The following is a 26048-nucleotide window of genomic DNA, read 5'->3' as shown; positions in this document are numbered from 1 at the left end:
GACATTCAGTTCCTAGCTTCCTCTCATGCTTCCAGGGCTTTCTGCCATAAAAATCAATTATCCAGATTCTTAGATGGTGTGAATCAACACAGCTTCATTGATTTTACATCAACAGAGGATCTGGTTCAATAATTGTCAACAGTAGGTCTGCCTTCTGGTGTTATTTCACTGAATGTGGCTGCTCTGAGTAAATTATCAGGCACACAGATAAATATGATATGCTGGGGAACAGTTAACACAGCTTTTGTAAATGGAAATTGTGCCTCACCAATCTATTAAAATTCTTTGAGAGTTTCAGCAAGCGTGTGGACAAGGGTAATCCAGTTGATATAGTGTACTTGGACTTTCAGAAAGCCTTTGACAAGGTCCCACACCAAAGGCTCTTAAGCAAAGACTTGGGATAAGAGTGATAGGAAACAAAGGGTAGGAATAAATGGTCAGTTTTCACAGCGGGGAGGGATAAATAGCAGGGTCCCCCAAGGATCTGTACAAAGACCTGTGCTGTTCACATATTCATAAATTATATGAAAAAGAGAGTGAACAATGAGGTGGCAAAAACTGCAGATGATACAAAACTATTCAACATAGTTAAGTCCAGAACTGACTACAAAGAGCTACAAAGGCATCTCACAAAACTGGGTGACTGGGCAACAAAATGGCAGATGAAATTCAATGTTGATAAATGCAAAGTAAGACACACTGGAAAACAATCCCAACTATAAATGAAAAATGAAAGGGTCTAATTTAACTGCTACCACTTAAGAAAGAGATCTTATAGACATCATGGACAATTCTCCAAAAATATTTGCTCAATGTGCAGCAGCTGTCAAAAAAGCTAAACAAAATGTTAGGAACCAGTAGGAAAGGGATAGCTAATAAGAGAGGAAATATCATAATGCCACTGAGTAAATCCATGATATGCCCACACCTCAGATAATGTGTGCAGTCCTGGTTGCCCCATCTCAAATAAGATATATTAGAATTAGAAAAGGTACAGAGAAGGGCAACAAAAATTATTAGTGGTTTGGAACAACTTCCACCTGAGGAGAGATTAAAAAGACTGGACTGTTCATCTTAGAAAAGAGATGACTAAGGGAGGATATGATAGATGTCTAGAAAATAATGAAGATAAAATGAATAGGGAACTGTTATTTACCCCTTCATGTAACATAAGAACCAGGGTCACCCAATGAAATTAATGGGTAGTAGGTTTAAAACTTACAAAATGAAGTACTTCTTGACATAATGCAATCAACACCTCATTGCCAGGCCAAAAGTATAACTGAGTTCAAAAAAGAATTAGATAAGGTCATGGAGGCTAGGTCCATCAATGGCTATTAGCCAAGATGGTCAGGGGTGGAACCCTATGCTGTGGATGCCCCTAAACATCTGAGTGCCAGAATCTGGGACTGGATGACGGGTTTGATCATTCAAAAATTGCCCTGTTCTGTTCATTTACTCTGAAGTATCTGGCACTGTTACTTGGAGTTCTTTCAACCCAAAGCTCTTGGTAACTTTACTGTGTGCGAGGAGGTGTCAGGAAATAAGTAAGGGGAGACATGGTCATCTGACTAACAGATGGCTGGCACAAACAGGACAACACAAGAGTGCTTTCACTTAAAGCTAAACTTTTCTAGTCTCAAGCACTTACATACATCTGCAACAAGTTAGTAAAACACCCCCCAACCCTTGATAATTACCAAAGCTGAGTGTGGCTTTCGAGTGATACAGTGGCAGCCCATCTGCTGCTGGGGAACAGAAGATGCATCCAGAGGGAGAGACCAGTCCCGAAGAGTCCCCAACGAGTCCTCTTATTTATACATTAGTAATAGAATGATATGTCCCTTAAAGAAACCTTGTTAAGTAAGCAGTTTCAAGCAAGAGGTTCCTTCTGATTATTGATTAACCAGGTGTGGGTCTTTCCAGAGCTTGCAGCCTTGAGACCCCAATAGATATTCCTGAGGGTACATCCTGCTCTTCTAACATGTATCAGCAACTTCAATACAATTCTTATCAGGAAGGACATGGGGTCAAGCTGCCCCTTCCGTGGCACCCCAAAACCCTCTCCCCTCCTGCCTTGGTCAAACTGAGTTTGCTGAATGGCCAATTTACAGCTTGCTGACTAGGTCTCTTTTTAACAATAAACCATAGTGGTTTTAGGCACTTTACTGGTTTGCCAAAGCCTCCCCGTACAGTTCTGGACACTGCCAGAAGACAGGATTCTGGACTAGATAGACCATTGGTCTGACCCAATATGGCCATTCTTATGTAATATTGGAAAAATTGGCCTGAAATCAACAACATGAAAGTCAATAAAGACAAGTGCAAAGTACTACACTTAGGAAGGAAAAATCAAATGCACAAATACAAAATGGGGAATAACTGGCTAGGCAGTAGTACTGCAGAAAAGGATCTGGGAATTCAAGTATATCACAAATTGAATATGAACCAACAATGTGATGTAGTTGTGAAAAAAAGATAATATTCTGGAGTGCACTCAGGAGTATCATATTTAAGACATGGGAGGCAATTGTTCCACTCTACTTGTGTCATAAACAGATAGTTAAGGGTTAATAGAACAGGAGTACTTCATGTCTCTTTTGCCTGTTGTCATAAACAGATAAATAAGAGTTAATAGAACAGAAGTACTTCATATCTCTTTTGCCTGTAAAGGGTTAACAAGATCTGTGAGCCTGGCTGTCACCTGACCAGAGGACCAATCAGGGAACAGGAATATAAGAATATATAATATAGCAAATACTTTCAAATCTTGAGGGAGGGAAGTTTTTGTGTGTGCTGTTAGTGTTTGGTTGTTGTTCACTCTGGGGCCTCAGAGGGACCAGACGTGCAACCAGGTTTCTCTCCAATCTCTCCGATACAGGCTCTTATAAGTTCAGAATAGTGAGTACTAGGTAGATAAGGCGAGTTAGGCTTATGTTTGTTTTCTTTATTTGCAAATGTGTATTTGGCTGGGAGAAGTTCAAATTTGTATTTTGCTGAAAGGATTTTAATTTGTACTAGTATACTTAGGCTGGGAGGGTATTCCCAGTGTCTATAGCTGAAAGACCCTGTAACATATTCCATTTTAAATTTACAAAGATAATTTTTACTGTTTTTCTTTCTTTAATTAAAAGCTTTTCTTGTTTAAGAACCTGATTGTTTTTTTATTCTGGTGAGACCCCAGGGGACTGGGTCTGGATCCACCAGGGAATTGGTGGGGAGAAAGGATGGAAGGGGGAGAGAAAGGTTAATTTTCTCTCTGTGTTAGGATTACTTTCTCTCTCAGGGAGAGTCTGGGATGGGAAGAGAGAAGGAGGGAGGAAGGTGAATTTTCCTCTCTGTTTCAAGATTTAAGGAGTTTGAATCACAGTGATCTTCCAGGGTAACCCAGGGAGGGGAAGTCTGGGAGAGGCAACGGTGAGGGAAAGGGTTTAATTTCCTTGTGTTAAGATCCAGAGGGACTGGGTCTTGGGGGTCCCCGGGCAAGGTTTTTGGGGACCAGAGTGTATCAGGCACTGGAATTCTTGGCTGATGGCTGCGCTACAGGTTCTAAGTTGGTAACTGAGCTTAGAGGAATTCATGCTGGTACCCCATCTTTTGGATGCTAAGGTTCAGAGTGGGGAATTATACCATGACAACTTGTCTCTGGGGAGGCCTCTGCCAGAGTAGTGTATTGGCTTAGGAAAGGTGTGGACAAACTAGAGAAAGTCTAGAAGAGAGCAACAAAAATGATAAAAAGTTTAGAAAACCTGAGGAAAGGTTAAAAGAACTGGGCATGTTGGTCCTGAAAATTGAAGACTAAGCAAGGACTTGGCTAACAGTCTTCAAATATGCTAAGGAGTGTTACAAAGAGGATGGTGATCGGTTGTTCTCCATATCCACAGAAGACAGGACAAGAAATAAACAGGGTAATGGGCAGCAAGGGAGGTTTAGGTTAGATATTAGGAAAAACTGTGTAACTATTAGGATAGTTAAATACTGGAATGTGTTACCGAGGAAGGCTGTGGAATCCCCATTATTGGAGGTTTTTCAGAACTGGTTAGACAAACACCTGTCAGAGATGGCCTAGGTATACTTGACCCTGCCTCAGTGTAGGGGGCTCGAATTGATGATTTCTGAAGGTTCCTTCCAGACCTACATTTCTAGGATTCTATGAATATCAGTTCGCAAAGGGAAGAGTTAGTGCTCACTCAGTTTTTGAAGAAAAAGTGGTTTAGATAAAACTAAACAAGTAAACAGAAGCCAGAATCTTCTTTGACTCCACAACTTGGCAGTAGTTCTCTCCTGCTGAAAGCTGTTGGAAGCCAGGAACTATTCTCATAAGCTAAATTACCAAGACATATGCCAATAGCAAGCAATCAAATACAAATTAAGTACCATATTATGCAAGTAAACACCTGTGAGACAAGGACAAGGATTAACAGTTAGCTAATGAAAAAAAATCATTCTCTTTTTGCTTGTGATTCCTTTACAAGCTTATGGTTTACCATCAATCAATAACAGCTTCTGTTCACTCATTAGCTATTTAAGCCCCTTTAGCATCTCAAGGGCATTACAGAAAGCACCGCTCAGCCCAGCAATGTTCTCATAACGTTTCAGGAGGACATTCTTGTTCAATGACATGCTCAGAAGCTTTGTAAGAACCTCTTGACACGTACATTATGTACAAAAATGCCCTGACCAAAAGTAGGAATGCCCAAAATGAATGGCAGTGTTTACGCAGTAGTGAAGATATCCTAAAATGATGTGCAATTAATTTCTTCCACATAAACTGCTCAGATATCATTGGTGCTGTTCAGATTAGAGCAAGAAGAGGATTATTTTCAAAGCACTAAGCATTTAACTTTAAGCATGTGGGTAGCCCCTTTCAAATAGATGACACAAGAAAGTGATAGGCAATCTTACTTAATGTCATGATCCAGTAAAACATGAGCTTAACTGTAAACACTTCAATCAATGATTTCAGTGGGAGTGCGCATGTGCTTAAAGTATTTGCAGAAATGCTTTGTTGAACTGGAGCCTAAGAGAAGATTGCATTTTCTATAGCTTCAGCTTCCAAATTTGACTTCAGGTTAGTGTCAGAGGGAAATTGGGCCTTACAATGCCCCTCCATGATGTAGGTTAACTGAGTGATTGCAAATGTTCATGAGTGACAGAAAACATCTCCTTCCATATGATCATAATTATCTTCATCTGAACTTCTCAGCTGTCTGGGGGATAAACTGATCATCTTGGATTTTTTTAAAATAACCACATCACTTTCTCTAATATTATGTACAATCAATAATTAGTTAAAAAAAACTCACTTTGCTAATGCCTTCATCTGTCCATTGAAAGCAACAACTGTTCTGATAGAAGTCAAAATTTCCTCTGCCACAGATCCTGCTCTAGCATAAGCAGACAGCTCTTTTGTAGTGAATGATGCCAGGAACTGGAAAATTCAGAGGGTAGGGGAAAGGGAAAAGTATTTAATGGAAATCTATTTAAGTGGTGTAAATTATGTACTGATACAAAGAGTGATCAAACACTTAGGGAAAAAGCCTAGAATTTAGGAGACCTGGGTTCGAGTCCCCACTCCAACACAGTTTTCCTGGGCAACTTCAGGTAAATAACTTCTCTCCATGTTTTACTTCTCCTTGTATAAAATGGGAATCTGCTATCTTGCATGGTGTTGTGAGGCTAAACACAATGAAGCTTGCGAGGCACTCAGAAACTAGAGCAATGGAGGCCATGTAGTCAAATATCAGAGGGGTAGCGGTGTTAGTCTGGATCTGTAAAAGCAGAAAAGAATCCTGTGGCACCTTATAGACTAGCAGTTAGTCTATAAGGTGCCACAGGATTTTTTGCTGCTTTTACAGATCCAGACTAACACGGCTACCCCTCTGATACTTGACACCATGCAAGGCACTGCATTTAGCCGTAGGGAGTGGAAATCCATCAACCTCATGAAGAAACTTGCACAAATACAGACAGTTATCTTCCTTTCCAAATGCAAATGGATGGACATCATACCAAATGGACTAAAGGTAAAAAATCCACTGCTATCTACATACTACACAGAGAGAGATTATGCCACATTCTATCAAAGAAACTGAGGAACCATCTGATCAGCATCCTATACAGCAAACAGGAAAACATCAAAAAAGAGCTCTCCAACCTGGAGACTCTCATTAATAACCAAACTTCCATACAAACGGACTTCAATAAAATAAGACAGGAGATCTACATTTCTCACTTCACCTTTCTACAAAGTAATAAGGACTGTAAGCTGTTTAAACTCCTACCTGCCACCTGGGGCCACAACCATGGTACCCCTAACTCACCCAGCAATATCGTCAATCTGTCCAACCACACACTCAGCCCAGAAGAAAAATCTGTCCTATCCCGGGGACTCTCTTTCTGCCCTGCCACCTCCACCAACATGATACAGTTCTGCGGCAATCTGGAAGCCTACTTTTGCCATCTCCGACTCAAAGAATACTTTCAGGACAACACTGAACAGCGCACTGATACACAGTTACCCTCCCACCAACAGCACAAGAAGAAGAACTCCACATGGACTCCTCCTGAGGGTCAAAATGACAGTCTGGACCTATACGTTGAATGCTTCCGCCAACACGCACAGGCAGAAATTGTGGAAAAACAACATCACTTGCCTCAGAACCTAAGCTGTGCAGAACGCAATGCCATCCACAGCCTCAGAAACCACCCTGACATTATCATCAAAGAGGCTGATAAAGGAGGTGCTGTTGTCATCATGAACAGGTCTGACTACCAAAAGGAGGCAGCCAAACAACTCTCCAGTACCAAATTCTACAGGCCACTTCCCTCAGATTCCACTGAGGAATACACTAAGAAACTGCACCATCTACTCAGGACACTCCCTACACTAACACCGGAACAAATCAACATACCCTTAGAACCCCGACCAGGATTATTCTATCTACTACCCAAGATCCACAAACCCGGAAATCCTGGATGCCCCATCATCTCGGGCATTGGCACTCTCACTGAAGGACTGTCTGGATATGTGGACTCTCTACTCAGACCCTAAGCCACCAGCTATCTCCGTGACACCACTGATTTCCTGAGGAAACTACAATGCATTGGTGACCTTCCAGAAAACACCATCCTAGCCACCATGGATGTAGAGGCTCTCTATACAAACATCCTACACACAGATGGAATACAAGCTGTCAGGAACTGTATCCCCGATGATGCCACAGCTCAACTGGTTGCTGAGCTCTGTGCCTTTATCCTCACACACAACTATTTCAAATTTGATGACAATATATATCTCCAGATCAGTGGCACCGCATGGCCACACAATATGCCAATATTTTTATGGCTGACCTGGAACAACGCTTCCTCAGTTCTCGTGCACTCACGCCCCTTCTCTACCTACGCTACATTGATGACATCTTCATCATCTGGACCCATGGGAAAGAGACCCTGGACAAATTCCACCACGATTTCAACAGCTTCCACCCCACCATCAACCTCAGCCTGAACCAATCTACATGGGAGGTCCACTTCCTAGACACCACAGTGCAAATAAGTGATGGTCACATTAACACCACCCTACACCGAAAACCTACCGAACGCTGTGCCTACCTTCATGCCTCCAGCTTCCATCCCAGGCACACCACATGATCCTTTGTCTACAGCCAAGCACTGAGGTACAACCGCATCTGCTCTAACCCCTCAGACAGAGACCAACACCTACAAAATCTCCACCAAGCATTCTCAAAGCTACAATACCCGCACGAGGAAATAAGGAAACAGATCAACAGAGCCAGACGTGTACCCAGAAGCCTCCTACTGCAAGACAAACCCAAGAAAGAAACCAACAGGACTCCACTGGCCATCACATACAATCCTCAGCTAAAACTCCTCCAACGCATCATCAAGGATCTACAACCCATCCTGGACAATGTTCCCACACTTTCACAGGCCTTGGGTGGCAGGCCAGTCCTTGCCCACAGACAACCTGCCAACCTGAAGTATATTCTCACCAGTAACTGCACATCGCACCATAGTAACTCTAGCTCAGGAACCAATCCATGCAACAAACCTCAATGCCAACTCTGCCCACATACCTACACCAGTGACACCATCACAGGATCTAACCAGATCAGCCACTCCATCACCAGTTCATTCACCTGAACATCCAGCAATGTAATATACGCCATCATATGCCAGCAATGCCCCTCTGCTATGTACATCGGCCAAACTGGACAGTCTCTATGGAAAAGGATAAATGGACACAAATCAGATAATAGAATTGGCAATATACATAAACGTGTAGGAGAACACTTCACCCTCCCTGGCCACACAATAGCAGATCTTAAGGTGGCCATACTGCAGCAAAAAAACTTCAGGGCCAGACTTCAAAGAGAAACTTCTGAGCTTCAGTTTATCTGCAAATTTGACACCACCAGCTCAGGATTAAACAAAGACTGTGAATAGCTTGCCAACTACAAAACCAGTTTCTCCTCCCTTGGTTTTCACACCTCAACTGCTAGAACAGGGCCTTATCCTCCCTGATTGAACTAACCTCGTTATCTCTTGCTTGCTTCTTGCTTGCATATATATACCTGCCCCTGGAAATTTCCACTACATGCATGCGACGAAGTGGGTATTCACCCACGAAAGCTCATGCTCCAAAACGTCTGTTAGTCTATAAGGTGCCACAGGATTCTTTGCTGCTTTTGGAGGCCATGTAAATAACTTAGCTATCTTATACTATAGGTCACATGATTTGAGGACTTCAATGGCTCAGACATAGGTTTGATACAGGAGTGAGTGGGTGAGATTCTGTAGCCTGCATTGTGCAGGAGGTCAGACTAGATGATCATATTGGTTCCTTCTGACCTTAAAGTCTATGATTCTATGAGTCTTCCTCCACCATTTTCAGTGGTTGGGTGGGGGAAAAGGGGAGAGAAAACAAAATACAACCTATAAATGGAAACACTTTGTAATTTTTTCTGTGCATTATAAGCAATATCTACTAATGTGGTCACAGCTGATGAATGCTGATCATCCTCTTCCCATGTGGTGACTGGTGGTGACCAGAAGGAGTCCAGACCTCCATGGCATGCCAATGGCTGCCTGCCAATGCTCAGTATAGACAGAGCCCTGCAAATTTTGGGGCAGGAGCCAGTGGAATAGGAGAGGGGCTACTCTCCATGCTCTCCAAACTTTAGGCTCATGTTGCTTTGGGGTTCACTCCCTCTCAATCTGTTTTTAGAGGTAGAATTCTTATTTGTTTTTCCCCAGCACTTACGATTGATCCAACTGCTGCTGCTGCAGCTAGGAGAGGGCTAACTGACAAAATTACCAAACTCAGTTTCCACCCGTAGATGAATTCTATAACAATCCCTGTCAGAAACGTGGCAAAGAATTGTACAAATATACAGATCTTGTCTCCGATGCCTTCGTGGATGGTGTTAATGTCACTGTTAATTAAAAACAGATTTGTTAACTTCGATGAATACCTCCTCCTCACACATTTTTCTCTTTTGCTGGAGAGAAGCTTGTCAGAAGTTCAACTGTTCAAATCATTGGGTAGTACGAATTTTGGACATGGATACTGAACAGCAGTAATGGGTCTTTGTGGGGCTAGGAACTAGCAGATCACAACTCATTTTCTGTGATGTAAGCTCTGGACAGACTTCTGCCATTGCTACTCCTGCTCATTCACATGTGACCCACTTCATTTATGCAATATACAAAAGGAATAATCCATACAAAAACAAAAATTCACCCCCAAAACCTTTACATTACTTTTTCCTCTAAGTTCCTCTAAATATCCTATTGTCTTCAATTTTGTTATTAGATTTTAACATCTTTGAGACAAGAAATATTTCCATTTTGCATTATATATAGTGACAAGCTCAGTGTTAGTAAATTATTATTTGGAAAATCATTGTGTGTCACGCTAATTCTCTCTTGCTATTTACATATATGGGAGCTAGGATTGGTGAAATTCAAGCCTTTCTCATTCCCTTCAGGATTCAGATCTTCCAAAACCTGGGCATATCCCTCCCTGCAAAAACTAAATCTGGAGAAACTCTGCATACCCTGATCATACCTTCCTCTGAAGCCTGCACAAGGGACCTAATCCAAAGATTCCTAAGTATTTTAATTAGTTTTGGATCAGGTTCAAAATAATAACACAGTGCTCATAACTATGAGTGCAATTTCATTTCATACAATGTCAGGGCTTTCAGTGTTTGTAAACTAGCTGGAGACAGCAGAGCTGTTTAGCTACAGTAGTTTGCAAAATAGCTCATAGACACTACAAAGCCAATGTCAGAGGATAAGCCCTCGCAGTGGAAATGTTACTGAAACTCTGAAAATGAAGTGAAAAATTATAATGAATTCCTCCTTCCGATAGCAGAAATATTTTGGGTCTTAGTTAAAAAGGTTTCCTGGAAATTCCCTGTAGTTAATTCTATAAAGGTAAACATCAGACTTCTTTTTGGCTCATGTTTCTGGTGCATAGATAAATAGAGCCTTCTCACTCTGTCAGTTGGGTGTTCAATGTTCCAATCTGGCTGGTATCAAACCAAGCCATCTCCTGGTGAAGTACTGCGAAAAAAAACTTTTGGCGGATTCTTGCTGTTTGTCTTGCAGCTGAGGTCAAAAATGTCCCGACTTGGATGGTGCTCAGTATCACTGCAGCAAAGCCAATACCCGCATAGTAGTAGGCAAACCTGGAGAAAATTGCTGGTGGTTTCTCTGCAGCTTGAGGTCTTCAAACCAATTTTGAGGATTTCAATAACTCGGTCCTGGGATAGGGGTGGTTATAAAATTGAATGGGTGGGGTTCTGTGGCCTGCCTTGTGCAGGAGGTCAGACTAGATGATCAGATTGGTCCCTTCTGACCTATGAGTCTATGAGTCTATGAGTAAATAGTAAAAGTCCATAAGGTCAATTGCATCTTGCAAGATAAGTTAGACACATCAGGTCATATTCAACCCTGCTGAAGCCAATGGGATGTAATTGAGGGCCAAATTTGGCTTACAGTCTAATAGACAAAAAAAATATACAAACTACACTGTGCTATTCCTATGAAAATAATTGCAGAGGTTCTTACCTGGTCATTTCAGCTTCTATATCCAAACCTGGAATTGCTGGACAAGTAGAGCTACTATTCATCACAGCTGAAAGATTAACTGTAACAAAGAAAAATATTCAGTTTTATTAGAACAGGCATAAAACAAATCATGGAGGTTTTAGGCCATAATCTTATGGGTGTTTTGCATGACAGTACACTCCCTGCAACAACACTGTAGATTTATAACTCTCATGGTGGCCATCATCCTTTCAGTGGAGGATCAAACAGGGCAAACTTCTGAGTCAGCTCAGAGGGTTACTGTAGAGTGATGTCATGGATTTAGCTCACTATGTCAAAGGGCACTGGTCAGATCATAGCTTCATCTGATCTGACCACCTGATTCCAACAGTGGCCAATATCTGATTTTTCAGAAGTTAATAACTCCCCCTTCTACCTCACACAAGGCAAAATTAGTCCATGCAGACACCATAAGGCTGACTTTTATGCACCACTTAGGTTCCACCCAAGCCTCAAAACTGGGCCCAAGTGAGGTCCAGGTGGTAGCTCAGCCTTTTGCTTGATATCTACAAAAGGGTAAATTTCATTAATAATGCACCTAACCGAATGTGTAAAACTGTTCAAACCTGGGAGAAACAGAAGACCCCTTCCAGGGGTCAGCACATATATTTTAGGGTAAGTTATGATTGCCATTATCATAAGCTTAGCTCATACAGAGGAAAAATAGAATTAATGGTCCTATTTTGTTGTTTTAAAAATCCCATCACAGAACTTGATTTGGTGACCTCGTTGAGCAGTGAATTCCATGGATTAACTATAAGCTATAGAAAGTAGTAAATCATTATATAGTTACCAAATGTACTGCTCTGTAATTTATCAAGTGTCTAGTTTGCTACTGTACTATACAGCAGGGTAAAAAGGAAGGACTGCTCAGAATTCACTATGCTCTTCATGGCTTTTAACACTACAGCAGTACTCCATCCTGAACCTCTGCTATTCCAGTAAATAAGAGACCCTAACAAATATTTTCAGAAGTTGAACAAATTTTATTTACCTGAAGACATATTTACTGCTTGGCCAATCATCACAAAGCTGTTTGTCATCTCTCCAAAGACAACGATAATAAGTGGCAGCCCTGTTCCATTTGCTACAGCTGCAATCAAACCTATTATCATCAAAATGATATCTAGCCAATCGGCATACGCAAACTACATTAATATAAAGAAAAAGGAATTAATTGAAGATTGACAAATTCACATAATTGTGACAATATCTTACTAAGACACACAGAATAGGATTTGTTTTTACATAGCACCATTAGCAATTTGGGTATCCCAAAACACTTTGTGAAGCAATGAATTAGATACTGTGAAGGCAAACATAACACATGGGATACACTTTGAAAAAGCTTACACACCATTTTAGGTCAGTTTTTATTGAGGGAGTTAGGACATGTTGGCAGGATGAATCCCCTAATCCGCAGAAAAAAGAACGTATCTAACATTACCTGTGCAACTCACTGTCTCTCTGTGTGCATTCTACTACACCACATATTTACTCAGTGCATTTAAAATGTAAACAAGAACAGGTAGTTGACAAACATTTGGCTGCTGCTTACCACCAGAAACGAGTATGTAGCAGTTATCACATTTAAGAAAAACACAGCACTTGTTTCTCTGGATAATTCATGAGACATGCATGAATCGTAAAATTATCTCCAGTTGAGAGACCCAGGAAAAGGCCCTTTTACCGCACATGCTTCACTTCAGTCCTTAACATGGGTGAATTTCACTCTGTCATGGTGCTAGTGCTGAAACATCGTCAAGCACTGGCAGTTAGCTGTGGGGGGAACTTTGCACAACAGACCATATTTTTAAAGAGAGGAGTCTGAGACCAATGCACAAAAATGGCTGTGCGGCAATACAAAGTTTTGCACAGACCTCTTTCTTCTCTTTCGAAATGCAGTACTGTGGTTGCACATTAGTCTGTTACCATAATGTACAACAGGCAAAGAAAAGGAACAATGAGAAATAGAAATCAAACCAATAAACTATGAACTAACCAATTTCAAAATGCCAACCATCTTTTCCTTTGACTCCTCATTTTTCTTTCTAAAGAGATTAATACAAAATTAATCCAGATCCTTTCTTGAAAGGCAGGGCAAGAAATTTAACAGCGTATTAAGATCAAGGAACCCCTACTTTTTCTTATTCTTCTGTAACTGGTCATTTTGCTCAGGTTTTTCATCACGCTGGAAAGCAGGATTGTCATAGCCATTACTTGCAGATACTGTGGAGAGGAAAGTAGGTTTTGCTTTCACAAATAGCAAGGTCTTTTAAGTCAGCTTCCTATGAAGCAAATTACATCCCTTTCTGAATTATCAGAGCACCAAAACAGTTGATTTTTTTAAAGCAGGAAAACCATATTTTTCTCATGCTCTTGAAACAGCTCAGTAACTTTCAATTTTTTCCTCCCCAAAGATCACATCTAAACTGAGAACAAACATCATTTGCCCAAAAAACTAATTTTAACGGAAGTCATTAAAGATTAACTTGGGCCTCAGTCTTGAAAAACCTGAGGGAATGCCTAAGTGTGTGTCTACATTAGAAGTGCTACAGTGGCACAGCTGCAGCTATGCTCTCTGTAGCATATCCACCTGCTAGGTTGATGGAAGAGTTCTTCTATCAACCTACTTGTGCCTACATTGGGGCTTAGGCCGGCTTACCTGTATATCGCAAGGGCATGAATTTTTCATACCTCTGAGAAATGTAGTTAGATGGACCTAACTTTTAGGTGTAGACCAGGCCTTTGTCTTTGCAGGATTGGTGCCTTAGAGTGGAACAGGCATCTTATTATTTGTTGGTGTTTCAGTAGTACCTACAGGCCTCAACCCTACTGTGCTATAGCTGTATAAACACAAGCAAAAAAAGAGGAACTCTGCCCAAAAGAGTTTATAATCAAGGAATAAGATGAGAAGCAACAAGTGGATGAAAGAAACAGGCAGAGGAATCACAACAGAATAGTGAGGTGACTGTGAACTACAGGATAAAAGATGGTCACAACACACCAGCTGTCTATCCTATCTCAGCCTGAACTATAACTACTGTGTTTTCCATCACTAGTTTTTAGAACACCTTTGTACAGACTTACAGGACGCTCTTATCTTTGTTATGATTATATAAAATACTTCAAATGCAGTAAACTGGCTCCTGACTGACACAGTGGAGCATTTGCACACTTAGGCCCCATTGCTGATGCATGTAAATAACTTTACGCGTATGAGCGGACACATTGAAATTCAATGGGACTACTCATGTGCATAAATGCTCGCAGGATGGGAGCCGTAGTTATTTTCAAACTAGAGTGACTCACTAGGCACACCAGGGTCACTTAAGCTGGGAGAAACTCCACACAGAGCTACGTCCAGGCAGTGCTGTGATTAAGTTAAAAGACAATATGTGTATTCAGTGGTAGCTATGAATATTTTCTGAATGCTGTTTCCTCCACATAGCTCCCCAAGAAGGGTCCATACTTTCTGGGTAAAGACACCACAGAAGAAAGCTTAATAGCCAGAGTAGCATGATTTGTGGAGGACGATGGGAGGGCTGATCTGTTTTTCCATAAAAATCCCTCATGGCTATCAGACAAGATTCAAAATGTGGCTTAGTTTCGTGGCAATGGATACATCCTTCCAACAACTAGCCTAACATTCAAAAGAAGAAACAACTAACTGTAAAACTTACTAGGATTAGGTGGTTCCTTTTCTATGTAATTTATGAAATCATCCTTCATGGTGTTGTATGGTTCTTAGACCTGCAGAAGTAAATCACTTTGGGTAAAATCTGCATACACAAGAAAACAGCACAATCTTTCAGAGACAATAGCCATTCAAAGCGTTCACATTAAGATATGTTTACGTTTCTTTATTAATTGTTTCCTTTTGACAACTTTTCTTAGGAAAGAAAAAATATTTATCATTACATACTACTTTTACATCAGGGTAAATTACTTTTCTAAAGAACTATATTCATTTTTAAAAATGAGGACAACAGTGTGACCTGCTTCCTGGGGATACCCAGGGCTGTGGCCACTTGCCCTTATCACAAGAAAGCCTTGTCTGTGCCCAGTGGGGGTCAGCTCCCCAACTCCAGTGGACACAGGCAACACAAGCAGTCCCCTCTAGGCCTGCACAGACCCTGCTTCTCTTTACACGTTAGCAATAGGCACATTTCAACCCCCGAGCTCTCCGAGCATCTCCCTGGAGTGTGAAGCCCCTGCTCCACTGCAAACTCACAGTATTTACAGATTTGCTGTTTGGAAAGGAACAGTACACCCCAGCTTACCAGTTCCAGCTCAAATCACCTCTTTGCTTAACACACGACACTTAGATACATTTTACAGTGAAAACGAGCAAAAGTTTATTTAATAAAGTATACACGTAACTCTTCCTTTCAGTGCTGGCTTAGTACATGAATGCAGTGCAAACAGGAGAGGGGTACCTCATCGTTTTTTGATAGTTCCAAAGTTTCGGTCACCCTGGGCTCATTTCGTGCTGCTGCTGGTAGGTGCCTGCCTCCCTCTCCTGGTATGTTAAAGGATCAAGATACTTGGTGGAACTTCCAGTGAGACAAGGGATAATCACACTAAGGCTGTGGCTACAGCACTTGAACTCACAAATAATTCAAACTCACACAAGCAAACACATTAAAAACAATAACTATAAATTTTATGTAAGGACTTGACCAAAGAGAAACAGACAATTAGTGAAAACATTAAATTATTTAAATGATTAGAGATCAATAATGCTTTGTAATTACTAATGGCTCTGCCAAGAGGCACACCAGGTCACATGACCACATACTCTCTGAATGTTCCTAAACAAAAGTCTCTCTTCCCACACCCACCCCAGTTCTGTCTGTTCCCCATGTCTCAGGTGGTACATGTGGAGACACTGCAGGCCTGTAAGGAGATGCTGTTAGAAACACACTTTATTATACTGGGAATTGGCAGTGCAGGTCTTGATGATCCAGGTAGATGAAAATCCTTCCGCAGATGCAATGTGCATTCATGTTGCAAAATTAGGGCCTTAAGATGCTGATATCTTCCCTGACTCAGGCCCTGCTACCAGCCTGATTAATTGTCCCCTTCAGTTGAGTGTTCAGAGCCACTATAGCTGGCACAGAACAGCAGTCATGAATGAAAGAAGAAAACGCCTCTCTGGGGCGGCATTCAGAAAAAGCAAGCAAGCAAAGGAAGCTTTTCTATCTAAGCAGGAAGGAGCTTTCCTGAGATACATAGACACAAATGTTCACAGTGAGCCTTCTGGCCCCAGTGAGGATGTGAGTGGTGAGGAGATGCCTGATCTTCCAGTTAGTCAAAGTGCAGGTGGAGCAAACTGCAGCATCCATATCCCCATCTCAAATGGATGTAACCATGCACATTCCTGAAGAAAAGTGTAGATCGGAGAAGAGTGTGGTGGAGGTGCAAGAAACAGCTGCTACTGAGTTTAGTTCCTTAAGTCTAGATGATCCAGGACTGTGGACCCACTTGAGCAGTAGCCTGAGGGACTTACTTGTACTGCATGGGCCACAGCAAGTGAAAAACTTCATGTTCTCCAAAGACAATGAAAATAGAAGCTTCCATTCAACACATTACTGGTGACAAAGTGGAGAGGCCATGGCTTACGTACTTAAAAACCCAGAATGCTGCATACTGTTTCTGTTGCAAACTCTTCCAGTCTAATGTTCCAGCCACATTTGGTTGTACAGGAACAAAAGGACTGGAAAAACATGGCTAGAAATTTGGCATGCCATGAGACAGGAAAGGCAGCAAATCACCAGAGAGCATTCCACAGTTGGAAAGACTGAGATGAGATTAAGGTTAAAGGACTCCATAGATGATCAGCATCAAGAGAAAATTGCATCAGAGTCTCTTTACTGGCAAAATATTCTGAAAAGGCTCATTGCCATTGTGAGAATGCGTGCTACCCAAAATCTAGCACTGCATGGTACTTCAGATCAGCTCTATGTGCCAAGCAATGGAAACTTCCTTAAAATTGTGGAGCTGAGAGCTGAGTTTGATGCTGTACTCAAGTGGAGATGATAAGGCCTATCAAACACCAAATTGGGAAGATAGATGATGCCATTATGGAGGATAATTCTATGACAGGAACTGTTCATGGGAGAACAGAGGCAGAGGGAAATGGAATCACCAGAAACATACATAACTTTAAATTTCTGTGTGGCTTAGTGTTGTGGCATGACATACTGTTTGAAATAAATGTTGTAAGCAAGATACTTCAAGGTGTTGACCTTGATACATCTGGACCAATAGAACAACTGGACAAAACAAAGTCAAACCTACAGCCTTACCAATCAGATGAGGGATTTCAAAACATTCTGAAGAATGCACAGAAGTTGGCAGTGGAACTTCACACTGAAGCTATTTTCCCATCCATTCAAGAATACAAGAGTCACTGAAGAAGAAAACAATTTGATTATGAAGCATGGGATAATCTCATAAGAGACCCCAAACAACAATTCAAAATTGAATTTTTTAACCAGGTGCTAGATTGTTCAATATAGTCAGTTGAAGAACGTTTCATGCAGCTCAAGGAACACAGCAGTATATTTGGGATGTTGTATGATATTCCAAAACTCCTCACTATACCCGAAGAAGACCTACACCAGCAATGCAGGGCACTAGAGACAGTGTTGACACATGATGACATGCGTAATATTGATGCGAGTGATTTAGGTGATGAACTGAAAGCCCTTTCAAGATACATTTCAGCAGGATCAACTCCAAAGGCTGTTCTGGAATATATGTGCACAAATAAGATGACCACTCTCTTTCCAAATGCTTTTGTTGCTCTGTGCATCCTTCTAACACTTCCTGTAACAGCTGCCAGTGGAGAACGCAGCTTCTCCAAACTGAAGTTAATAAAAACACATCTGTGCTCCACAATGACACAGGAGAGGCTGGTCGACCTTGCAACCATCTCAAAGGAGCACGAGCTTGCCCAGACTGTGGACTTTTAGAAAGCAGTTCAAATCTTTGCAACTAAGAAGGCATGGAAAACTATCACTTTGATTATTCAAACAGATAAAAATGCCAGTGTTTACAGAACGTAGACCTTTCAAAGTTTTGGCCCAAGCGAGGGGGCATGGGGATGTCATTTGAGGTCCCCACCTCAGGTGCCAAAATGTTGTGGGCCGGCCCTGGACAAAACCCCCTTGCTAAGGGATGGGAGTGACACTACATAGCCAAGTAGTACCCAGCAGAACTATTGGAAACAAATACTTACATATAAAATAAAATCCTAACACACATTCTAGAAACTAGACTTAATTAACTAAATACTCTCATGTCCAATAAAGTATTGTGCCTAAGTGCTTTCCTGCCAGACTGTGAACCTTTTTCCATGAGAGAAGACATGCTGTCAGCTTGTCTCCTAGATGAAGGATGCAGTGTGTCCATCTGCATTCCCAGATATTCCCCACAATCCATTGTCATTACTCATAAACAGGATCCCTTGCTGCTGTTTATGTCTTCCTGTAAATCTGGTAGATTTTGCAATCTTTCAGCTGGTGTCAGGCTCAGTGTGGCAAGCAAGCATCCATGTGAGACATAAAATGGCCAACACACATGACCAGACAGAGAGATAAATGTCTGCAACCTCCTGCTTAAAAGGAACCTATGTAAGACATGACCTCTTGGTTACCTGTCTTAACTCCAAGGCTTTGAGATCTTAATTTCCAATATAGATACATGACTCCTTAAATATTATCCACCCATACATTGCAAAATGATTAGCCAGTAGGCTACTGGCTCTTGACAGAGATCTTACAGGCAACCATTTAGTAACTTAATATGCATATATCTGACCACTGCAAAACCCTGTGCATCCCCTGTGCTCTATGTCAGTTGGCATCAAGGGATTCTTTGGTCACACTCAGCTAACCACTTTCATGGTTTTTAATGGCAAAAGAGACCATTAGATCATCTAGTCTGACTTCCTGTATAACACAAGCCATAGAATTTCACGCCGTTACCTCTGTACTGAGCCCAACAACTTATGTTTGACTAAAGTATTTCTTCCATTTATATCATGATCACGGTCATTGTGCAAAGATTCACAATGCTTTATCCTTTCCAAGTATTATTAGATTGATTAAATAATGGTGGAATTCTTTGGAAACAGATGACTAACATTCTATCACCAGGGTTTTCTTCCTTTATATGGCATGTATGTATGTTTACAAAACAGTACATTTGAATCAGGGTCCAACAGCTCTCGAGACATATTAAAAAATTAAACAAAACTAAAGCTGACATATACATCTAAACAAGAACATTGTGTGCAAAATCCTTATTCTACCCTTCAGCTTCCTTTTAGATCAATTTCTAGTATATGTTGTTGTCTGGATTTTAGAATTAATTTATTTCAGTTTATCTTTTAACTTTCTGTTACGGCCATTAGTCTCACTTTTAGTTTGGACATGCACACAAACTCCTGGGGATATAGGTTACTATCAGGACGACCATACAGATGCAAATGACCATTGTAAAAAGGATTACACTTATTTATGTGCTCATTTATCACAGCCACTTTCAAAGACAACCTACTTCTTACCACAGAGAGATGAAAGGCGGGGTGGGGAGTGCAAGAGACAAAGTCCCTTGTAGGGTTTCTTCAGCTTCAATATAGCCATAAATAAAACCATAATGACAGTTTTCTACAACTGCAAGGTCCCTTCACCTCTAAAGTAAACACAGAAAGAGGCACAGAAACAAAGAACTTTATAGGATCTCCTCAACTGCACTGCGCCTACACACTTTCTATTGGCAGCCTGGTCCCTAATGGACCACTTAACATTTACATGCAGCCACTAACAGACAAACAAAAAACCAGAAGGCTCCTCCAGGGCAGTTGCATACAGAAGTAATATCTTGCTTTTTAAGGGGATTTATAGAAGATCCCTCAGCTTCAGTGCAACAAAAGGTAGAACTAGTGACCCTATAGTTGAGGATCTCTCAGTTTCAGTGCCTTCAGGAGAGAGGTATTACCCCCTGGGAGATACCTCAGCATCAGGGCAACAACACTATCACCCGTAGCATCCCTCCACGTCAGAGCAGCAACACTGCCACCTCTAGCAGCCCCCGCTTCAGAGGGACAAAGGCACCAGTACCGCCCGCCCACAGTGGCCACGAGCCCTTTGCTGTCAGGCCCGGTGGCCAGGGCTCCCTTGGCGCAGGTCACTCCGAGCTGCCATTGGCCACGGAGTGAACAGCCCCCAGACACGCGGCCCCGCTGCCCGCGTGCGGCAGCCCGGGGAGCGCCGCTGAGCCCCCGCGGGAGGAGAGCGAGGAGCGGGGAGAGGCTGGGCGAGGGGGTCGCTTGGACCCGCCGCTGGCGCCAGGGTGGCTGGAGCGTCCCCATCGCTCAGCCCTGGGCCAACCCCCGGCCGCCTCCTGCCCGGGGCTGGAGTGGCTTTGGGGGCAGGTAGGTGAAGCCTGGCTCAGAGCTGGGAGAGATTCCTCAGCAGGAGACTGGCCCAGTCCCAGCCCGCTGCTCCCAGCCTGGGTGTGACTGCGGAGCGCCCGCACCTGCCTTCTCTCACCGACCCAGGCAGACTCCCCGCTGTGGTGTGTCCCAGACGCTGCTCTGCCTAAACCTCAGTGCCGCTTTCCGCTGCTCTTATAAACAGCAGGCTGCTGCCTACCGCCCACTTTTCAGCTACCTTGTTTCCCTTCCTCCCGGAGGATCAGGTTTCAAGGTAATGCTCTGGGGCCCCCTTTCCACATCTCCTATCAGTGACTCCTTCCCCACAGTTACCCCCTGCCCAAAACAAGAAAACCATTTCTGGTGAAGACATGCTGCTGTGTGGACCAGAAATGGGTAAAAGGACTAAAGCTTCCCATTCTGGTTCTTTCCTGCTTAAATGATTTTAAATGTTTTTTAAAAGGTTCAAAGAGGTGATTCAGAAAGCACCCCAAAGCTCAGATTGTCTCAGTTACTCTGGGAAAACTTATGCAGACTTTACAGTACCCTGTGGCTCCCCACCTCTTTCCATTGTGCAAAAACAAAATCCCTTAATTATCTTTCCACCCATCTGGGCCCTGATATCATCCTCATCATGCTGGAATCTGAGTGCACACAGGTTTTGGAAAGTCAGAGAAACCAGTGGTAGTTTTGTCTGATTATGTCGTTCAGGCCTGGGCCCTGTGTGATGAGTCCCTTTTTCATCCCACCGCGCCAAGTTTCAGGGTAAAATGATATAATTCCCTTTGAAAGAAAAGGCAACATTTCCCATTGCTTTCTTCACCCACCCACTCCACCCTACTACCTTTTACTTTACAGATGGACTTCAGTATTGCTCAAAACCCTACACTGCAAGTCTGTTTATTTCTAGGGTCCCAAGCTCTCATTATCATTACATTACTTTTTGGAGTCAATGGGATTTCTGCCATTTCAGTGGGAACAGGAACAACTTTTGCATCCACACTAGGCAGGGATGGCTCTAGGGATTTTGTTGTCCCAAGCACGGAGCCACCCCTGGCACTAGGAGCATTTTGCCGGTGTAGTATACTGGTATAGCTTTACTGGCAAAGACTTTTCAAGAGTAGACCTGGCCATAGGTTTAGTTGTGGTCATGGTTGAACTCAGATACCATAGCAATGAATGCAATATGACAGTGTTTCCCAAACTTGGGATGCCGCTTGTGTAGGGAAAGCCTCTGGCGGGCTGAGCTGGTTTGTTTACCTGCCCCATCCGCAGGTTCGGCTGATCGTGGCTCCCACTGGCCACGGTTTGCTGCTCCAGGCCAATGGGAGCTGCTGGAAGTGGCGGCCAGTATGTCCCTCAGCCCACACCGCTTCCAGCAGCTCCCATTGACCTGGAGCAGCGAACCGTGGCCAGGGTGAGCCGCGATTGGCCAGACCTGCGGATGGAGCAGGTAAATAAATGGGCCAGGCTAGCCAGGGGATTCCTTTACACAAACGGCGTCCCAAGTTTGGGAAACACTGCCATATAAGAATATACGCAGAATTAAACAGGAAAATCTTGACCAGAAGTTTGAAGATGCTAAGCACCCACAACTCTTATTTGAAATCTTGAGGAGTTGCTGGGTGCTTGGCAATCAGAAAATCAGGCCATTTTACTATTACAGTAGAATCTTGATTTTATGACCACCAATCTGACGAACAACCAGTTACAGGAATAATTTTTCCTCTCCGCTCCCCGATTGGGGGGAGGAAGCAGAAAATCACAGCATGAATGTGATCTCATGAAGAACAAGTTGACATCTATTCACATTTGGAGGCCTTCAGTGTGTTGGAAAATGTGTTGCTGTGGTTTATCAAAATGCTTTTCCTCCAAAAATAAAATTTTGTCAATGTTGACACAGTCTCACAGAAAGTTTCGATTTTGATGAAATGGCATTTTATGATGGTAAAATGTTCTATCATCTGAAAAAAACTGACCAGCTGTAATGTTAATAAGCAACTTTAAAAAGTAAAAACCAGGGAAGCAAAGGGAAAGTGAGAAGAGGAGAAAGAGAAGAGTTGGCAAATAATTCCTGTTGTAACCTGGTGAGATATAAGGGCCCCACTTATCACTTGGTAGAAGACTAGGGAAAGTCAAAGCAAATTCCATTATTTTTTTAAACCTCCTCTATAAGTAAAAGATTATCACAGTTATTTAAAAGTTGAACAGAACTGATAGTAGTGGACTGAAAAAAACGTGATGGTAACTAGAACGGACATAAGCTTATACATAAAGCTTCAGTATTTAACTGTCATGATCCACAACACTATAGTTTACAATAGTGTCTTTGCAGTATTTTGGGCCATTACTTTAGAATACTATAAACTGTTTTGTTTATGATTTAAGGAAAGTGTGAGCTTTGGAAGGAAGAATGCTATTTCCCTTTTTAGGTGTTCTATTTTATGAAACCACTCAATTAATTTTAAAAATCATCTTTGGTTAGAAATAGACAGTCCTCAGGTCCAAATGTCAGACTTTGAGGCCAAAAGCAACAACTGGATCATCTAGTCTGACATGTATATCACAGGCCACCAACACCCAGGCATTAAACCGAACAACTGAAATTAGACCAAAGTATTAAATCCCTCAGGAGAGTAAACTGTCACAGGTAGAGAATGAGAGACGCGGAGGTGCACCAGGTATGGCAAGGAATTGAGTTAATAAGATATACCCTGATGATTCTAATGCAAGAACTGCACCATACACTGCAGAGGAAGGCAACCCCCTCCTGCCCCCAGCTTACTGTCAATCTGACCTGGGAAAGGTGCCTTCCCAACTCAATGTATGGTGGTCAGTTAGATCCTGAGCACGTGAGCAAGAGCCAGCTGTCTAAGCACATAAGAAAATTCTCAGTGACACCTGAGAGCAGCAGTCCACCTCATCCAGTGTCCCATCTCCAGCTATGGCCATCTCTGATGCTTTAGAGCAGGGGTCGCCAATGCATCGCTGCCGAAATGCTGCCGAAATTCAGCGGCATTTCGGCAGATGCTCGACCGCCGCCAGGGTACTTCGTCTGGCCCCGCCAGATGAAAAGGTTGGGGACCACTACTTTAGAGGCTGGAGATAAACCCCAGAATACAATGGGGGGGAAGGGATAGCTCAGTGGTTTGAGCATTGGCCTGCTAAACCCAGGGCTGTGAGCTCAGTCCTTGAGGGGGCCATTTAAGGAACTGGGGTAAAAATTTGTCTGGGGATTGGTCCTGCTTTGAACAGGGGGTTGAACTAGATGATCTTCTATGATTCTATCCCTGCAGGTGACCAGATGAATCCCTTAAGCATGATATTTTAGAAACATGAACCAGAAGGGACACTCAGGGCTGTGAGGCCAGCTCCCCTAACCAACCACATCATATAATCTCACTCATAAATTTGTCCATCTCTCTCTTAAAATTAAGTTGCTTGTCCCAGCAACTCCTATTGTGAGGCTGCTCCAGAACTTCACAGTATTTGATTGCCCTTCCGAGAGGCAGCTGCTAATGGGAAGGGCCTAATCACTACAGTGCAGCATCAGTCAAGTTGAGTTAACTAGCATCAGCCCTAACTGGTTAGACCGGAGGGTGGTATCTGCTTAAAGGAAATACTGGTTACAACTGGAATATATCCACTATAGCATTCATAAAAAACAAGCTAAGGTTTCACAGGGTGGCCTCGTTTTTGTTTTTGTTTTTTGCTGATACAGACTAACATGGCTACCACTCTGAAAGGTACACTTTGTTTTCCTGACGTGATTGAGCTGAAAATACCCCAATGTGTGGCAACTCTCAGATTAATATATCTGCATGTGGCAATGGTAAAATAACAGATACTGTTTTTTGGCTTAACACCCCCATCCTGATATAGCAGGCAAATACCAGGAAGATAGAATTTCTTTCTTGGGTGCCTCTCACAGCAGTACCCAGACCTGGTTGGTGTTGGACAACTGTTACAGAGTTAAGAGTTTGGTGGCTAAATCCTACCTTCAGTTACAACCATGCAACCCATGTGGGGTTAGAGTTCTGTCACTGAGGGCAGAATTTAGCCCATTGTACCAATTCTAGTTGATAGTGTAAGCTATTACATTTTAAATAGAGACATAATTAGTACTCCCTCACCACCACAGCCAATAAAAAATCCTTCTGCTTTAATATTTGTTAAAAATCAGGAGCTGAAGAGGAAACTGATGACACAACACTCTGAAGTTTCCTAGGTCACCTCTACAATCCCAGCATCCCCCCATCACACGCACCTTCCCTAGTTCTAGGGCATTATTGTGAAACATAAAACACAACATTTATTATGACATTTACAGTCTGGAGGTAGCACCTCAAGGCCCCAACCAGAGAACATGGCCTCATTGCACTAAATATTGTACACAGATATAATTAAAGATGGTCCCTCACAAACAGCTTATTATCACAAGCTTTTCAGTTCAAATGTTGATCAATACATAATGATAAGTATGTAGACCTGGAAACATGACTGATTTTTCACTGATAATATTTTATATGTACTTCATTAATTTTCTGGCCGTTTAAATTAAAGATGGATACTGTAGCTAAGACAATTCTGACTGATGTTAACTGTTTCCCAGTTATTGGCCATCTCCTCCAGGTTGTGCTACATAAACAGCAATGGTGGGTGTCCATGGCATATTGCAGGGCCTAAATTTCAGCCTGAGAACAGCTCTGGGTTGATGCCCCAGTTATGATATAAGATTCTTACCCTCTTAGCCCAACCCCTGCCTCAGTCACCTGTGTTAAACCAATTCACTCAGGCTCTGTACACACGAGGATGATCTTGCCCATTAATTCCTTCTTCACCTTGATCACTTACAAGTATTTGGATAATTCAGACACTTTCAGGAGTTCCTAGTTCACATCTGCTTTAGTTCACATTGAAGTTCACTTCTGCGTAAGGAAAGAGTCTGGCAGATCTCTCAGATCACCTCTTACTCAAAAGGGGCAGGACGTAGTCTTGTGGCTTTTTTAGGTCAATGTAGTTTATCTGTTACTATAAAAGGGAAGAAGAGGAAACACCCTGTGTGTGGTGAGAAAATAAGCTCTTTACCTGAATGTACAGCACGCCTGAATGGAGCAATAGGTAGGTGCAGCACCATACACTGGGGAATCATATGTTTAATATTTCCTCTAAAGACGACCTATCAAATTCTGTGCCGGTTTTGCTGGCACCAGTCTCGGCAGAGTGTGTGACCCAGTGGCTGTGATGAACTGACTCAAAACATTCCTTCTGGAGCCTCCACCAGCATGGCTCCTATGGAACCTCTGACAAACTTGAAAGTTGCCAGTTCTGCAGCATGAGTTATAACCCTGGAGCAAGGCTGGCCTTACCATGAGGCGAACTGAGGCCAGGGGCGGCTCTAGGCACCAGCAAAGCAAACAGATGCTTGGGGCAGCCCAGTGGCAGGGACGGCAGCTGGCAGGGA

The 26048-nt window shown here is 42.5% G+C and overlaps 1 protein-coding gene across 1 annotated transcript in view; it reads right to left on the bottom strand.

Annotated features, from left to right (window-relative positions):
* Positions 1–26048, bottom strand: part of LOC115644949 (ATP-dependent translocase ABCB1-like) — an 81838-nt gene that overhangs the window by 38186 nt on the left and 17604 nt on the right. Inside the window, 6 exon segments of the mRNA XM_030549378.1 lie at positions 5307–5431; positions 9287–9458; positions 10527–10718; positions 11101–11137; positions 11942–11971; positions 12134–12287. Coding sequence (XP_030405238.1) covers positions 5307–5431; positions 9287–9458; positions 10527–10718; positions 11101–11137; positions 11942–11971; positions 12134–12287 — 710 coding nt within the window.

Source organism: Gopherus evgoodei, chromosome 2 (assembly GCF_007399415.2).
Source record: "Gopherus evgoodei ecotype Sinaloan lineage chromosome 2, rGopEvg1_v1.p, whole genome shotgun sequence".
Lineage (NCBI taxonomy): Eukaryota > Metazoa > Chordata > Testudines > Testudinidae > Gopherus > Gopherus evgoodei.
The sequence above is the reverse complement of the archived record's forward strand: the minus strand, read 5'-3'. Positions and strand labels throughout refer to the sequence as shown.